The 19,486-nt window shown below is 36.3% G+C and overlaps 1 protein-coding gene across 3 annotated transcripts in view; it reads right to left on the bottom strand.

The window, feature by feature from the left end:
* Positions 1-220: 220 nt before the first annotated feature.
* The window catches only part of SATB1 (SATB homeobox 1), a 90,637-nt gene continuing 71,371 nt past the window's right edge, over positions 221-19,486 (bottom strand). The window contains exons 10-12 of one of the 3 annotated variants that reach the window (XM_025377830.1): positions 3,635-3,838; positions 2,955-3,050; positions 515-1,341 (exon numbers count right to left, since the gene is read on the bottom strand). In XM_025377830.1, coding sequence (XP_025233615.1) covers positions 829-1,341; positions 2,955-3,050; positions 3,635-3,838 — 813 coding nt within the window. In that variant the 3' untranslated portion in view covers positions 515-828. Of the gene's footprint in view, positions 1,342-2,954; positions 3,051-3,634; positions 3,839-19,486 lie in introns of all 3 variants that reach the window. The other 2 variants (XM_025377832.1, XM_025377833.1) reach the window with 2 other exon arrangements.

Genomic DNA, 19,486 nt, shown 5'->3' on the forward strand with positions numbered 1-19,486 from the left:
TTAAAACTTTTAAGACACTTTGTTTTACTGCCCATCAAAATACATTTATAAATAGAAAAGAATCAGTATGGTAACAAGAGAAGCAATATTACATTTAACGGAAACTTCCAAAAAATTAATTACAACGTGATGCTGCAGGATCTACAAATAAATAATGAGGACTAAATTGTGTTTCACATTTTCTTTTCCTTTTTTAAAAAAAATCATGTAACAATGAGAATGAAAAAAAATTACAGTGAACTTTTATTTCCAAAATAAAAACAAATTTGAATTACGGCAGTGCCATATAATACAAGGCATTTGTTGGCATATGTCATCTTTAAACTGCATTCCACAGTCTATAGTTCTTTTGTAACATACAATAGAGTAACAAACTCTTTTTTTTCTTTTTTTTTTTAAATAAGGGGCGAGTTTCCAAAGATCAGTGTGGAGTGCTACAGAAATAATTATAGGAGAGGAAATCATAATCACAGAAGGTATAATGCTTGTTTGAGGCTCCAGAATAAGAACTAAAAAAAAAAAAAAAAAAGAAAAAATCACTGGTTTCATGCTTACGGGGTACACACTTTGGTGCATCCCGTGAACACAAATTTTAATACCAAACAATCCTTGATGCTTCACCTGGGGCTGCCAAGCAGTTTGTAAAACAGAGTAAAACATTTAGTGCAGTCTGCATTATCCTTTTCCAACTCTTCTGTTTGTGCAAGTTTTTGAAGATTCATTGGCCAAACAATGAACAACAAAGGTTTTCTGAGAGAATACAAGGTGGACTTTTCATTGTGTTAGTAAATACCAGTGGCACTGTTGAATGAAACAAATACTTTTATCTCAGTCTTTCAAATCAGCATTAATGTCTGTGTTTCCTTCCACTGACAGCTCTTCTTCTAGTTTCACTGAAAAAAGGGTGTTAGTAGTTTTATCTTGGACACTCTCTTCCAAATCCTTCAGCAGCTCCTCTTCTTTATATTCTGCCACATCGACCTCTAAACCGGAATTGTCCTTCAGTTTGCCGTGGTGCTTGAGATAGTACCGCTGGTTCTGAAAGAACTTGATGATGGTGTACTTGGGAAGGTCGAGCTGGGCAGACAGAGTCTGGATGGCCTCTTCATCAGGGTACAGGCCTACGTCTTGTATGAAACTCTGGAGGATTCCCAAGGCTTCCACTGAAATTTTTGTTCGTGGCCGCGTCTTCTGCCGGTTCTCCTCATCTGACTCTGCTGGAGAGGCCACCGTGGGTTGCCGTGGGGGGAGCCGAGGGCCTGCCTGTGGCTGCTGCTGTGGCTGTGGAGGCGGCGGCGCCTGCTGCTGCTGCTGCTGCTGTTGCTGCTGCTGCTGCTGTTGCTGGAAAGAAACAAGGAGACAATCAGAGCTCTGCTATCGTGGAGTTCCACACAAAGCTGTCTAGAATCAGGAAACATGTGGTCCAGGGTCCTACATAGAGCTTTTTTTGATAGGGATGAAGATTTAGAATGAAAAGGTAGGCCAGCTAAATGGCCCACAGCATTTACAAAAAAAAATCAAAATGGTATGAACTAGGAAGGGATGAATTCATAGAGCTTTGGGGGCTACTGCACTTCCTTATCACAGATCAGCGGAGGAAGTGAAAGCTCAGTGCTCTCTGAAAATGTGAGCCATAAACTTCACTAGAAGGATACGCATCAAAGGCGAAGACAGCACATCACATTATGATGTAAATAATTAACAAAGATTTAAAATGAAGATTGAGAGGCAAGGATTTCAAAGACATTTTAGAAAGGTGAGCTACAGAGCAGTGGGGAAAGAAATTTGTGCTCTGCTCCGTCTCATCGGATGGCCAGGAAGAAGATGAGCTTATGCTCTTATTCAGTGTTATCTGTCATGAGACTAAAGGATTTCTGATATTCTCACATTTGTGAATTTTCTATCAGACAGTTCCAGTTTAATACACACACAATTTCTTACCAAATTGCACTAGGCTGACACTGCAAGCTTTTTTCTTACCTCAAAAGGTTCAACCCACCATACGACGGCTAGCGAATTGTTTTGTCTATAGTAAACTCAGATGTGATTAGGATTTAAATTTCGTGTATACAGACACTTTTTCATAATTAGTATATGTATATGTGCTATAATTTCCATACACAATTATACATAAATATGTCACACATGCACATACTGTACACTCGATATCCATAATTCTTACCAGCAAAGCAAATCAACCTAAGTGGCAAAATATTAGAATGCTGATACCGTTTCTATGCATTTCCTTTCATACCCCTAAGAAGCAATTTTATTAACAATTTGCATTTTCAAATAAGTAGTTTTTAAATTAACTAACATATATCTTTCTCTTTTTCGTTTTTGCTAAACAGTAAGTTTTTCAGGCTTTCACGATTATTTTAGTGCTTGAAATCCTAAAGGGAAGCTCTCTGTCAACTTGTTTTATCTTTAATACATACTTGAGAAGTTTTTTGTCCTGGGAGATAAACAATTCTATTATTGTTTTTAGTTATACGTACATATCTATACACACACATATATAATTTTTCACAGAAATATTAAAAAATTGCAGAATGCAGGTGATTCAACAGAGGTAGAATTTTAGGACTCTGGAAGGCAATGGCATTTTACTTTGAAAGAGAAAGCTAAAATCATCCCCTTTAACACAAATAAGCTATACAGCTCAAGTTCAGTGACAACACGCTTCCTAAGCAACTGGGGCCCTAAGAGCTCTAATGACTACCTGATCCCAGAACTTTTCCATCTAAATTCACAGGAGAGTGTCTTCAGGAGATGAATGGTGACAAGTCCCATGACATGATAAACAAAGCATAAGGCTGCATCTGCTGGCACAGTGAGCTCTGGCCATGACCATGGTTAGTATGGCCTCTGCAGGTCTGAAAATCCTGACCTGGGGAGCAGGTCTTTAGGTCACCCCGTGTCCCTTGCTGGCATAGGTAACTGTGCCCGCTCACCTGAGGAGCAGCACCGAGCCATGGTGCAGGGGTCGGCAGGCCTGGTAAGAAAACGCCTCTAGACTCTCCTTTCCCAAGGGTGGTGGGAGAGGGGCTCTAAAGGAAAGACAAACAGATATGACTCACCCCTAACCTCCATTCTGTAAAGTGTGGGGAGACAGCTATTAAATACAAGGTGAAGGAAGGCCCAAGGACTGTAAAGCAAGATTCCAATTCAGCTTCCCTCCCCTCCTCTTTCTGGACAGAATCCAATGTATAAAACTGTGATTCTACAAACTTCCTTTACAGCCACAGCAGTAGCTCTTTTCCTCAGGGGCACTGTGGTATTAATTAAAAAATAGGTGGTGGTTTAAATTGTGATTTTTGAAAAATACAAAAATTTTAAGCTCTTAACACAAAACCCAATACCAACAAAGAGACATTTGCCAAACAAGGAGTGTAGAAAGGGCGTTCCTGTTGCTTTGGGGGTTGGGAGATGAGGAAAGAGGAACACAATACATATGTTGGAAAAAGTACGTTCATTTTCATTTTATCCCCCTGAGCAAGATGGCAGTGTATTGTTATCTCTTGCTAAAAAGCCTATGTTTAGACTGGCAGGAGGAAGAGAAACGCTAATTTCCCTGGTAAGTTTAAAGCTTTATTTACTTATTGCTATATTGAATTGGCCAAAGTAAACGAACCTGAATCTGCTCTGCTGGAACATGGATAATGTGGGGCGGCCTGTCGCCATGGTGATGCACTGCGTTGCTCTCCTGTTCATATATGGCATCACGTTCTGGCTGAGGAAGACTGAGGAACCTTCGGATCATGGAGAGGTTCTCCCACAGGGTTCTGTTTTCTGGAGAAGGATCTTCTTTCCAGCGTAACAGCTCGCATAACCATCCCTTAGAGACAAGGGCATAATAGGTCAGTTTGTGCCTATGAAGGGGGCTGGCATTTTCCATTAGGAGCTAAAAAGGAAAAACCCTATGAATTAACTTTTTCATAAGCTCAGAACATGCCAATCTGCTTAAAAAAATTTTTTTTAACTTGTTAAGAGGGGTTATCTGCGGCTGTCAAGGAGGCAGACTCTGTTTCTAATCAAAGTTCAGATTTGCATCTCAAAGGAGGGACATATTTTTTCCGACTCTGAGGGTAAGAGAGCATTTATCACAGATTTTTAAATATATGAAATAGGAGAAAAACAAAGTTGATGAGCTTCAGTCTTACACAACTTTCCTGTCTGATGAGTGGCTGACCATTTGAAGATACTGAAGTGCTTAAGGGGCAGGACAGATTTTAGAAATACTTTTTTTCTAAAAGGATTTCCTAAGTTTGCAATTTTTAGATTTGAAAGAAAACCATGTGTGAATATTTATGTGTGTGTACATGTATGAAACAGAAAGGACATGTGCAATTGTACCAGCAAGAATGTTGTCCAGTATAAGGCATAATGCTTAGAATGGGCATTAAAGGAATTTGCTATGAAAGAACTCTCCAAAAAGAGACACTGGAGTCCTATTTTTCTGCCTGCTGCAGTGGGAGCATATGATTTGTCAGGCAAGAATTTAATAGGTTTCTTGGGCTAAGAGAGAAGGAAATGTCCAATGACTGCCAAAATCTGAACCTCTCTGATGCTTCCAAGGCCCAGTTTTTTACTCTTGAGGTTATCTATCAAGAACTGAATGATCATGAGAACACATTTTCCAGTCATCTCAAGTCTTCACCTTGGCTGCAATGATGGACACTAAACAATGGAATGAAGGGGGAGAGTGAAGGTGTCCGATCCAGACCCCCACCAGCCAAGGCAGCTATCCCTCAGCTGTTCTGCTGCCTGCTAATACCTCTCACCTGCACTCTGCTCTGGAAAAATGTCTTGAAGCCATCTCTACACTTCTTCATTGATGATCTCACCCCACGTGGCCAGTGACTGCCTGACCCAGTGGCACAAAGTCCCTGCCCCTTTTTCTGAAAATGGACAACTTACTCTACCCTTCAATTTACTCTCTAGAGATAGTCATCCCCATTCTTCTTGCTCCCTCCCCCATCAATCTAGGGCTAGACTTTGCCTGAGACCACATCCTTACGGGACCTTTTTCTCTTCCCTATCCTCCTCCTTTCTTCTAGGGCCCCCACCAAATCATCACCACCTGACTCCCCATCCTAGGCTCTGCATTTAGGGAACTCGATCTAAGACAAAGACATTTCTTGGAAATTTTAAATAAATTAGTTGGATGAAAATGGAAGTACAATTTTTTTTATTATGAAATTTTTAGATCTAGCCAAGGAAGGTTTTGTTTCTTATGTTACCAGGGGTGAGGCCAGAGGATGGCATGACTTTCCTTCCCTTCTCAAACTGAAACCATTGGAGAGAAAATTCTTCTTTGACTGCAACATGTAGTGGAAAGAAGCATGGTCTGTTCTCCCAAAAATGGCCTACTTGAAATATTTTAAAAGAAAAGGTAGAAAACTGACGTATTAGCTTCCCAAGGCCTATCTGTTAACCAGCTCATTGTGACGACTGCTATATCTCATGACATCTACTAGTATTCCTACTCAACAGGTCTTTTAATTAAGCAAATATATGCATGGGGATGGTCTTGTAACCATGCACTCATTTGATGCCACTGAATGCATAATTGAAGGTTAAGATAGCAGGCAGTAAACTGAAGATTTACCTGAAAGACTGTTAGCTAAATAAAACATAAAAATCATTGTGACTGCAGTGTCACTGAACTTGCTTCTCTTCTAACCATGGCAATTCTATGTTTATTTCCAGAATACTATAATATGACATATTTCAGTTGTATTTATGTGAATGTATTAACTATAAAACTGTATGTGAACATTTGAAGTATCTGAGACCCACGTGCATATGGTGCCCTGGAGATGTTTACTTAGCTCTTACTGGTAAATATTTGCCATCTGAATTAAGCTATGAAAATATACATTTTCCTACAACTAAGCTATTCTTTATATTTTACCTTTAAATTTTGTTGCTATGTAGGTTTTAGATATATTATCTTCCAGTAGGCTTGAATATTAACTGTGGGTGAGATTACTTTCCCTCTCCCCCTTGTCTGCCTCCTTTAGCTATCATAATTGACAGGACCCCTCTACCCGAACACAGCAGATCACACGGTTTTATATACCTTTCCAAAGAAGTTAGAGGTTTACGAAGAACAGAGCAGATTTTTTTTTTTTAAACTCGGCTAGTATTCTACTATTGCAATAAATGCTAAACATTGAGCATCTAAGAATTTTTTTTAGAAATAAATGCTTGTAACTAAAAATTGCTAAAAGTTAAATTAAGAATGATTCATGTAAGAAAAGCTTCTTGGAGAGAGCTGAAAAACTCCAGTGATTTTTCACATCCTTTAGAAACTTTTTAAAGTAATGCAGAGATCAGTTAGCACTTGGATATATGTGAAAAAACATGTGGATCACAGATGTTCTTTGGAAAAGAAAATCATTAGTTCTTTTAAAATGGCTAATAATGATAGCTAATTCCTAAACAATCACACTCATGCTGGTTTAACAAATATTTCAGAAAAAGAGCCCCGACTCATTCAACAAATATTTTGCTCTTATTGTCACTTCCGTGTCTCTAGACTTACGAGACGGATCCTTATTTTTATTAATTGCCCATGACTAACATAACATTTCCAGTAGTTTGCTATTAACCTCTGCCCTTAAATAATACTTCTAATTCCTTATCTAAAAATAATTTGATGAATTATAAGTTGAAGCCTATCTCCACTAGCCTTTCAAGAAATGCTATGATTTTAAGAGACTGAAATCAGATGCTTCTTAGAAAAATATTTAACGGTGCAGCTGGGAACTGTTAGCTCTAAAGGGTATTCCAAAAAAATTTAAAGGGGGGGGGGCGTTGCTTCTCTTGATGTGCATTGCTCTTAAAAAATAATGGAAAACAGACATTTTGACACATTAGCTCTCTGTCAGTGTAGAAATAAATTGGCTCATTCCCAATTTACACTGGCAAAAATAAGATAATTTATTCTAATGCTATTTAAATACCTTGGAATATTTTGACTACCTCAAATCCTATTGATTGTTACTCTATTAATAATGACAGTAATCTGACTTATGTTTTGCAGAAAATGACTAAAGAAGCCAAATGCTTTCTAATGCTTCAATACGTTTTTCTAGGTCAGTTTTCCACAAATGATATTGTTAGAACAAATAAACTTGGGAAGAAAATGAGTATGTCACAATATTTTTAATATCTGACAAAACTAATGATTCCCCAAAGTACTGTACTAGTTTTTAAGTGATAACTGCATAGACTTATGTGGGGGAGCAGAGATGAAGAATGAAATGCAGTGCTTTGTTGCAAAAAGAAAAAAAAACACCAACAAAACAAAACAAAACATAATTACATTTTTAAGAGAGGTCTCTGGGACTTGATATACATAAGACCACAGGAAGGAACAGGGAACTGTTCTCTAAATTAAATTAGCTCACAACTGTTTTGAACAGTAGAAAAGACAGGGGACTAACAGCCTTAAAATAATGAGACCGATTCATTTTCAGAAAACTAAAATGGTACAAGGAACAACCTAAACTTTAAATGTGGTAAATTTGCCAAGCAACATTATACTGCATATAAAGAGGGCAAAATATAAACAGTAGCCACATGTAAATAAATTAGTAAAACTTTCAGGATGTTACTACTTTTCAAACTGACAAAGTTTAATTTGACACCTTCTGTTCTAAACCCTTTGTTTCTATTCAAAATCACGCCTTGAGCTGTTGCGATCAATCACAGTGCTCCCCCTATTACTTAAAAAAACTGGCATGGACCCTGAATAAGCTGAAAATGCCATGCAGATGAATTCTGAGATAATATGTTCAAACCTGTTATATACAACACAAATCCTGTAAAGTTATGTATTGTAAACCTACATTTATTGAGAACTAAAAGTCTTAAATCCATCTGCCACAAAGGAAATACTGTTATGTACTTTATAGTAACCAAGAACCATCTGCAAATGTCTTGCTACCGTAAGCAAGAAAATGGTGCAAAAGATGCTAAACCTAAGACTGCATGAAATAAATAACATTCTTTTGACTGGTTTTGGTTAGGGATCTATTAAAGAAATGTAAGATTGAAAAAAAAAAAAAAAGGAAAAGAGAAAATGCAGAATAACTGCCAAATCAGTACTGCAAAAAAGCAAAACAAACTCAATGATAACACAATGGCAATTTATTATGGTCCATGAAACACATGACTGTATGCTCATTTTAAAGGAAAAATTAGCAGTTCTCAACTCAATATTCTAATGATGTGCTTTACTGACAAAATCTTGTTGTACCACATTTAAATAAAAATCCTGGCACCTTCATCTCTCAGCTGCTAATTTCCAACCAAACGCAATCTCTGATTTCCACTCCACTCTTTTTAGAACATTTAATTCAAGTCAATTCGCTTCTAACATTTTAACAGATAAGGGGTGCACAATGATTTTAATTGAGTCAAGAAAGTAACCTCCTTTCATAAATGAATTTATTGTACTTTATAAAGCCTCACATGCATAAAAAGAGAACCCCTAACAAGGCCTGTTCTGTGACAAAGCTGGGAGTATGTAACATAACTACTTTTCCAGGACAGACTTTGGTATTCTCTGAGAAAAAAAGTCATTTAATGCAATATACATATATGTATATATTATCATTATGTACATATACATTTTAAAACTAAGAGCTATAAAAAGAGAAAGAAAATGACAAATAATTCTTACTCCAACTAAGAAGGAAAAATACATCTGAAAAAATAGAATGGTAATTTGAGTTCTAAAAAGCAAAACATTTTACAGTCTGTATTTATTCCCCCTCACCCTCATCTTTTATGTGTTATTTGCAGGAATATTTTGTTCCAATCTCTGGGGCACATAGTATAATAATATATGATATTAAAAGAAATCAATCTAAATAGGAAAGTATTTGATACAAACATTTTAGTGGAAAGCATGAATTACATTTCAGCAAGTAGCAGGAACAAGGATTAAGTACATAATCCATTAAATAGTACTTCTAACAAAAAATTCAGTATTGTAGACTAAACTACACCAGGCATTTGAATGAGTACATTTTCAACAACAACTAACTATAAAGCTAGCAATTTATCATTCAGCAAATAATTTTCTACTTTTAAAAGAATCTGTAAGTGTTACTTATGCTAATGAAGACAGTTTTTAATCTGCCCACAAACATGCTAATAGAGGGCAATTTTTTTTTTTTTTTTTTTTAAACAAAGCTGTCGGCACTCAAGGGTAATTTCATATCAGTGTGTTCTACAAGCTGGGGGAAAATGGGTTCTAATTGTCAGAGCTACCAAATCCTTCACCTTTAGCATAACGGTTTAAAGATATCACAAAGATGCAAAGTGACTAATAATGTTTTAAACCACCCCTTTTTCTGTCTGACAAAACAACGAAAACAACATTACAACAGTATAGTTACAGGATAGTTCTATTTTCATATGTTTTATGCACACTCTGCCTCAAAGGTACTATTTAAACATATTACTTTTGGGGCGGGGGTCCTAATGCAGAAACACCCAAGACCTAATGGAGATACAACCCCATTTCTAGGTGTGAGGTCTAAATGCTTCACACACCCACTTGTGACCTTTTTTCATGAAGAATCATAACACTGTGCAGTGAGAAACAAAACAGTGGCAAAGCAATACTGAAAGCATTTTAAATTATTTACTAGGTTAAAAGGGTGAAATGATACTTTAAATACATCAAATTTCATCATCTAGACCATTTTTTGGTGGCAAAGTGGTATTGATCTTTCCAAATGCTTAAAATTAACTATTTTCCAGAAGGTCATTATTTGATTAAAGGCATTAAAGTTGAGGGCAAGAAGCGATGCACTTTTTCTTCTTTCCCATTCAAATCATCATATAATTTAATATAAACCATCCCATCATGTCCTGTAATAAAAACACTTGTCTTAAGATATTGTTCTTTACCTAACATATTAACCTTTAAATGTTATGAAGTTCTTTAGAAGAAAAACCTTTGCTAAAGCAGATTATTCTATAACATTATGAGAGGCCCCCACCATTAACATTAATAAAGATACATGTTCTCCTCTATGGAATTAGCAGGAAATGCATTAATCTTTCTCCCCAGCTTAATAACATCTACTTTGTGTAAAGTGAAAAGAACCTCAGCTGGCACTGTAAGTAACTTTTCCTGCTAAGTTAACATTGGTCTTATTAAAGAAAACATGGAAAATAAATTTGAACAGAGACGTGCCAGTAAATGCATTTTCCATTCTAAAAGTAGCACATTACATCCACTTGATTCAAAGACGGGTTTTAAAAACGAAATATATTTTAAAAGACATACGTGTGTGCACGTATGTATCCCCCAATATGTTTATTTTTCAAAGTGTGGTTTCTGATACTTATATTTGCTGAAAGAAAAAAAAACCATAATAATCTTTTTAAATGTTACTATTCTTAACTTCTAAACTGTTACTGCTTTTGAATTCTCTCTAGAGGCTCCAGTTTATTTAACAGACTCCATACCTTAGCCAAAAATTTGTGCGTTCCAATACTGGGGTAATAATAGGACATAAAATGGCTATCAAGAAATTTTTTGCTTGAGTAAATTTTTGCCACTTAGTCATTAAGAAGTTACACACCTCTACCAGAGTTTCTAAAGGTTACACATAAAGAAAATTATTTGCCTAAACCTGGAGAAAAATTTCTATTAAAATGTTGTGAACTTGGAAGGAATACTCACAGTCACTGGTAAATGATCTTTATTTTTCCATTTCGTTTACAATTTAATCAGATAAAAAAGTGCAAATCATTTGTTTGTAATGGTTTTTATGTTTACCTCTTTTCTGCTTTTTCAAAGCCACTAACTTTAGAGCGCACGTGGATTTGGTGGTTTTTCTTAGGCTACCAATCATTTGGTCCATAACAAGATTATCAAATGACAACCTGGCCAGAGTAGATCCAAATGGTTCTGACTTAAATAGGTTGTTGAGCAAGGAGATCTCACATTTTAAAAAATATTTTCAGAGGGAGAATTTGAGAAGGAGGGAGAAAAATAAAACAGGAATGAAGATAAAAGTATAAAATTCTAGACAACCCATTAAACCAGTTGGCAAAAAGATGAGCTCTTAATTGAAATAGAGAATTTCCCAAAAAAGGTCTGAATTTATTTTTAAAACATTAGATTTGAAATATACCTAATTTGAAAGTTTAATTTTCATATATACGTCAAACCTGCTTTTAGGGTAGTTTAGTCAAAGCTGAAACAAAACAAATAAAATTCTGGCTTATGTATCTGATACTTGAATAAGCACTCTGAAAAAAAAAGTTCCTGTTTTTTTCCCCTCAGCCTAAGATATATTTTTTGACATAACATAAATTTCAGTGATATGATCTGGCTCCTATTTAACATTTATGCACTTTCTCTTCAAATGTTAACTTTTAATTTTCTCCTCATTCTTCATAGCTGGTGTCATTAAAAAAATACAAAACTCAATACTCCCAAGGTTCATGCTGTAACACTTTCATCAATTTTAGTCTTTCTTTCCATCATTAAGAACCATCTACTCCTTTCCATTCTGCCACTATTGACTTGTCAGAACTGGAGCAGGTCTTCCTTGAATTACTCTGTTAGACAACAACATTCTTTTTTAATTTCTTCCAATGGACAATTATTTTGACTTCTGAACCAAAAAAAGCTTTTAAGTAATCATTCTTTTCCCTCTCTTAAGTTAGGGGAAAAGTAAGTCAATGATGACCAGAGTTTTGAAGAAGAATAGAGAACCAGTGTTATCATACAGAGTTGATGTGATTCCTACAAAAAAGCATATTAATCTGATGTTTAATTTCACCTGTGAAACTTACTGATAGGTAAAGAAATGGGCTTCACTAAGCTTTCTTGAATCCTCTTAACCATCTCTGTGATATCCTTGTAAATCGGATCCCAGAGTGAGAATCATTACATTAGTCTTCCACTTTCAAACTGCCCATAGTTACCCTACCATGCACCATGACCTTCAGTGGCTTCCCAAGGTAGGAGAAAAGTTCACATTCCCAGGGGCTGCTTTCGAGGTTCCTCCCAATGACACTGATGACCAAATCTGTTGGACTATTTATTAGCTAGCTATTGCTGAGCACTGCCCTACATTCTATTCTCCATTCCTTATACAATTCTCTCTAATGGGAAAGCCCTTTCTCCTATTTTTTTTTTTTTTGGTGCCCATTCAAATACTACTTGTCTTTCAAGACAGGCTCAAGCACTTCCGTATACCAATAAAATGATTATATCCCGTATAGGCATTTATCTATGTGAACTTGAATTAAGTTTCTAAGCCTCAAGATTCTTCCTCTACAAACTGCAGGTAATAATGGTATTAATCTCACAGGACAGTAGGCATACAAGTGAAACAATACATTCAGCCCAATGCCTGCTCCACAGTAACTACCAAAAGGTCTTATAAACTTTATTGAAAGCACTTAAATGTGTCCAAGCACATGTGGGAAAACCTGGTATTCAAAAATAACTATTAGTGCAAAATAGCACGTGATAAAGGTCAATGACGGGCAGACATCAAGTGAGATCCACGTGGAGAACAAGAGTTGAAGTAGGGTTGTCAAGGAATTCTTCATTGATGAAGAGAAATACTGGTTTGGATTTGAAAAGGGGACAATATTTAAAATAGGAAAAATAACAAATAAGAGAACAAGATGAATTAGTAGGAGGCTGGGAAAACAGACCAGCTGCTTTTGAACTGACTGTCTATGACCCTTTTTAAATAGCTCTTTACCATATTTTCTTGAGAATACTACTTAGTTACTGTAACCTCATTTCCTCCACTGGACTTTTAAGATCTATTTGTTAAGAAGTCTGGGTTTTAATTTGAATATCTATTCTACCGTTTATCAGCCTTGTAACCTTGGGCAGATTACTCAAGTTCGCTAAACCTCAATCTTCTGCTCTACAAAATGGGGTCTAATTTTACCACTTAATTCACAGGGTTGTGAGAATTAAGTAAAATAATTCATGAAAAGGTCTTGGCACACAATAACAGTATGATGAATGTAAGCTATTATTATTTTATTGTTGTTGTCATTATCACACAAGGGATTTGAGTATCAAAGGAGCTAAAGAAAATAATTCAGTTATAATATTCCAATCTGAACCAAGCATCTTCCCCTAAGCCAGGTTCTCCTCCTAGGAAGTTTTACTCAGTTAATAGTATTACCACATACCTAATCACCTAGGCTGAAAGGCTGTTATTTGAAGCATAAATTGGCATAGTCTTTCTGAAGGACATTGTGAATTGCAGAATGTGGAAATATCTAGCAATCATCTGTAAAACACAAATGTCTTTTCTGATCCAATAATTTCACTTTTAAGGATTTTAGGAAATAAGGATATGTACAAATATTTAACTATAATAGTGTTTAAATTCATATTATTTGTACTAGCAAAAGTTGTATAAAGCCTAAATACACCTCAATAGGGAATTAAATGCTATGTTCAGCACATGAATAAATGTAAGACATACATGCATACACACATATATACATACAGACACATGTGCATGCGTGTGTATATGTATAAAGAGTGACAATCAGGATCCTTAAGGTGGTCACCTCTAGGTGATTAAATTTATGGATAACTTTATGTTTTTCCTTATGCCTGTATCTTCTACTTCTTCTATAGTAGCTAGGTATTAGTTTTGTAATAAAAACATACAGCAAGTGGCTTTAACTAAAAATCTAACTTTTCTTGTCTGTCTCTTCCATAACTGATGGAATTCCTGTCAATACTCCCTCAAATATCTCTTGAATTTGTTCCTTCTTTTCCATTCCTCCTGCTATGGTTCAGTCCCACAGCATTTCTTCAATAATCTAATTCTGATGGGTTTCTTTATTCCAGCCCGCCCCTAACCCTGCTATTTGAGTTACATTTATCACAAACAAATGTGAACACAAATAGCCCTTTGAGTGGCAAACTCCTCACTTTCTTTCACCCAAAGAGCCTGGAAACACCCTGAGGCTCACACTTCAGTGAGTGAACGCAAAAATACGGCAAAAGATTCACCACAACAAATTCAAATGGCAGCAAATGGGGGTACACAGAAAGATACAAAAATGGCCCAATCTGGGCCATTTAGTGGTAAAATACTGTATACACCTCTGCAATTTCTGAGGGCTCATGTATAGTAGCGAAGTCCAACAATTTGTATTCATAATGATGTTTCTGTATTTAAAAAAAATAAAAATAAGGTTCAAACTGAACTCAGCATAATAGGTTTAAGACAGGACAGCACCATAAAAACCCGTCAAAGGCAAATAAAATTATTATTTTCTTTAAAAAGAAGAATTTAGGCTACGAAACTTTACTTTTCCTAAATTTCTTAAGCCAAACGAGTATGTGCTCTCATACTGCAATGTTACAAAACAAATTTATTATGTTGCTTCCTAAAGTCACTATTAAAAATTTACAGTATTTTTCTATTCAAAATAATGAAGGTCATTAGGAAAAAATATTGCTGAATATTCAAATATGCCATGTGCAAGAAATAAAAAGAAAAACAAAAAACAAAAAACCCCAAACCCAAAACCCCACATAAATATAAGAAATCATAAAATGAAAAATTTTAAGGTGACAATTACCTGACAGGGTAGTTTGTTTGCTTACAAAATTAATTTACTACCAGGTTGATTTAGATAAATATTTCTGCCACTGCATTTTAAATTGATTTATGTAAAACTTTTCAACACTGCACGTATATCCTAACATGAGCTACACTCCCTATTATGCATATTTTGGGGCTGGGAATTAAAAATTTAAATATTCCCTCTTTGATGTTTTAGGAGAGATAACAAAACATTTTTAAAAGCAGGGGAAGGCAATTTGGGACTGTAGAAGTTAGGAATCACATCCTAAAAGGAACAAGCAAGCAGGGTCACTATGAGCTCCCAACTTGCCTATGATTTTGCTGAGAAAGTAACACCCATTTTGTGGCCGAAACCCCATCATTTTATCCATTATACAAACCTGCTAATCAGAAGCTGGCTTAATTTGAAAGATCCAAATCTTGTGATTCACAAGTAGGCATTAAAAAAGGCAAGCATAAATATTTCTAGAAGCATCATGTGGGTCTCAGTGACAATGGCCGGGTTATAATTTTACCAATAAAAGGAGACAAGGGAGACTGGGGCTTTGCACAGACTGTCTCAATCACTCCTCTGATCACATTTTACATCTGGGGAAGGCAAGCTCAGGGGAGAATGGCAGCAGTGAAGCATGACCTATTCCGTCCTTGTGAGCCCACTCCAGCGCCTCTTCCCACTGTCTCACTCTGACTCCCTTTGGAATAGTGTGGCATTTGTGAGAGTAATATTGGGAGCTGATTAAAATTTACTTCTCAATCATTCTATCCTTCTACAAAGAATTCCTGAGTGCCATCTATGTGCCAGTCATTGTGTAGGCTAACAGGAAATGTGGGGACAAAACTTCTTGTCCAGTGAGGTAAGAACCACTTAAACTTCAGGTTTAAGTTGATACTAAAGGTAGAGTTAGTTCAATTGGAAAAAAAAATGTCTAATCTAAAGGCAAAAGCATTCTCTCACAAAGTCCTACGGCACTGTATATGGGCATGCGAGTATCAGAGAAAAGTTTGTAAGGTTTCTGTTTTGGTGGTTTGTTTTAAATGTCACTGCATCATTGTTACCTCTGTTTACATGCTTTGGAGTGAAGGATGCTTGAAAAGCAAGCATACCAAAAAGCAATAAACAAAAAAGTAAATGTTTCTCAGGTTAATTTGAGAATCCCTTGGCTCATGTGATAAAAGACATATATATATTTTTCCTCTACAAAACTTATCTAATCATTGATCTTATCTCTTTTGTGCCATGGACCCTTCCGGGAGTCTGGTAAAGCCCATGGATGCCTTTTCAGAACAGCGTTTTTATGTGCCTGAAATAAAATACATAAGATTACAAACAAAACCAATTATACTGAAATACAGCTATCAAAAATTTGTGATACAGTAATAAATATACTTCTTTATTAACACACTAAATAACAAGGTTTAGCAACATATCTAATGACTACTGTAATTTTATAGTGATGGGCATAAATGATATTTTAAGATATCTAGAACAACATAATAGGATATGAAAATATTTTGTGATTTTTTTTTTAATGGTGACAAATTCATAGGTATTGCTACTGTGATTTGTTGCCTATATTGATAATTGAGTAAAATGCCAACTTTCAGTAAGAAGAGGTTAGAGAAAATAAAGTCATTTTTTTCATCCAAGTTCATGGTTCCCTGGGGGAGAAGGTGGGCCAAGGTTAAGAGCCCCTAAATGGGAGGCCCTTCCTCTTGCCCACACAAACGTGTATGTGTGTATACAAACATAGCTATCAAATATATATATGGATGTATATATACACACATGTACGTATAGACACACTTCAAATACTGTTCCAGAACTATCTCCTGTAAGTTCTTAATATATTAGAAAATCTTAGTATTTACGGATTTGTGAAACAAATTTCCTTTTCTTTTTTTTTTTGCCACCAAAGGACCATGCCTCTTAGAGATAGGTTAGAGAAAAGCAGTCACTACCACAGGGTTTCCTAGACTGTGTCCTTAGCAGCCCCAGATTTCCATTAGAGGTGTTTCACAAGTACCCGCGTTGTGTATGTGTAAAGGGTTGATGAGAAGGTCCCTGCCCCCCATTCAATCCTCAGATCAAAATGGAGAAAACTTTCATCTGATTTATATATTTCAGTTCTGAATGAGATTTCATTAATTAAACGATGGTTCTACAGCTTACAATTTTTTGGTTTACAATTGCACTAGCACATATACACCTCATTGTTTTCTTGGTCCTGTTACAAACGCAGAGATTGGGTTTACGATTTCTGAATAAAGCATCTAAATTCTTACGGGGTTATTGGCATCATATCATCCAAGTAATTTTAAAGGTAAATAAGATGAGCAGAGTGTCCTTTCAGAAATGTCTATCTGCCAGGAGAACACCAACAAGTTTTTCCAAAGACACAAAAGTTTTCCAAATAGAAGGAGATAAGGTAGTAGGACACATACAGGATACAGACAGGATACTACGAAATGGAAGAGTGGCACGAGCACTGGATGTGTGGGTGGGTAGGGTGGGGGAGGGGAGTGGCTCTGCAAATGCCAGGAAACCAGCAGTGATCAAACACCAGTCCCTGCTCTCTCATCACTGCTTCTCAAAAAGCACATGGCTTTACAGTTTTTGTCTGTCTAACTAGATGCCTTCTGCCTTGCCCTCCAGTCTAATAGAAGATCAAAGAAGGCGAGTAGAAAAGATGGTAAGGGGGGAGACAGGTAGAAAATAATTGAGCACATAACCATCTCATAACTTTATATTATATGTAGCTCAGCGCTAATTTGCTCAGAAATACAAGCATAAACTTCTGTTTAGAAATTAAGCTTGATGGATACGGCTTTCGTCCTTATGGTTATCCAGGGTCCAAGCTATTTAGTCTCTTTAATCAAAATACTAAAATAAAATCACTACCCATTAGGCTATTACCCTTCCCCCAATCTCCAAACATACAAGCAAAAATTAATTGCAAGCCAGGAAGAAAGAAGGTAATTTAGACAGTAACAGCTTGGCATGGACTGAGCTAGATTTCCAAATAGCATTTGTCTGTTTGTGAATGTATATTTTATTTACAACCTTCACTTCCTTGACCTTGTTGAAAGTAATTTATTTTTACCTAATCTGCATTTCATTTAAACAACCAAATACTTCATCAATGAACTAGTCAAGTAACACCCATGACAAGTAGCACTCCTGTTGGTACCATAAGTTAAATGGGTAAACATTTAAAGGAGACATTTGGGGATGGACACATCTCAGCAGCTATTAAATGCTACAGGTACCAATTTATAAACTTGCAAAAATGGATTTCAAGGTATTCTCTCAAATGAGCTGTCACTCCCTGCTTCCTTTTCCTTTGTGTTTACTCCCTATCTCCCTAATCTCTTCCAAATCTGTGATGTCTCATCAACTGAGTATTCTCACATTGCCCTGTTTTTCCCTCTTTAATGTGCTATTAAAGTTTTTAATGTGCCAGAAAAAACGTCTATCCCTCAATCAATCAATCAAAAGACCAGCTAAGAGTGGACCTTCAGGCATCAATTGAAAAGCAAACAAAAAAAGAGACATATTTAAAGAGGAAAGTCTTTAGCAACCTTCAAATCATATCATGCTAGCAATCACCACCCCACCACATATTAAACCAAGCCCATTCCCCAATGGAATTCGGCTCATCTCATACTCTGTTAGGTCTCTGTATGACAAAAGGGAGAGTTCTCAGTCATCTATCAACAAGTCTCAGATGAAGAAAGTGTATCAATCATGAGCTCAACTCACACCATGTAACATGGAGTTCATATACTGGATTCCAACAATTGATTCTACCCATTATATGACACCCGTAAATAACCCTTCTTGGCTCTAGACCCCAAAATACCACTTTTCTGCCTATCCCCCAAACTAAGCCCTTCCATTATTCAAAATCTTACCTTCTGTTTCCCAGACTGGAACACCTGTCAGCAGTCTTCAATCAAAATAGCATCCTCTGTCATATTTGTGTACCTGTCTCAGTCACAAACACACAGACCTAGAACTTCAAGGGACATTAGATACAGTATGACCCAACCTATTTTACTTTCCTGAAGGGGAAGTTCAATGTCTGAGAGGTTAAACGACTTGCCTGGGGCTACACAGCAGGTTAGCAGTGGAACTGGGACTACCACTCTTTCCAATTCCCCATGTTTTCCATGAATGATGCAATTCATGTACAAGTTGCTAGGTAAAACATCAGTGAGTTTACAAATTAGCTACTATTACCTTATTTCTATAATATGTAGAAAATCAGGAGCCATGCCCTTTAATTCCTTTCAGCTTGGGCTACCCTGTACATGATATTGATGACTTCAGCAATGATGAAGTGGGTCCAGAAGAAAATAACAAAGAACATTAAAAGGAATCACTTTTCCTTCCTGCACGTTTTCATGAGGATATGAGACCACCAGAGAATAGCGACTGCAGAGTGACTGAGGATGGTGGATTGAGTTGGGGCAAGATAAAGCTTGTAACACTTCTATTGACTCTTCATCTGTGACTTGTTAACAGACAAATGGAAAATGTCTCCTTACTAGACAGGGACCTAGAAGGGTCCATAAATAAACAATTTTCTTTGAAACGTGAAATTCTTGTAGTCTAATGAAATTTAATGAAAAGATGTGCTCTTTCTTTGTACTCAGAATATTGATCTTGTTAAACTCCATATACACAACAGCATCCGTAATGAAGCAACTTCCCCCCCCTTTTCTGTTCCCTTTTGTATCAACAGGTATGCCAGGCAAAGAAAACAAATACACAAAAATGTTTGCAAACATGAAAAACCAGGGGATAATTTTTTATCTTGCAAGTGAAATCTTTCATTAGCAAAGGAACAATTCAGGACTCCTTT

Source organism: Theropithecus gelada, chromosome 2, assembly GCF_003255815.1.
Source record: "Theropithecus gelada isolate Dixy chromosome 2, Tgel_1.0, whole genome shotgun sequence".
Lineage (NCBI taxonomy): Eukaryota > Metazoa > Chordata > Mammalia > Primates > Cercopithecidae > Theropithecus > Theropithecus gelada.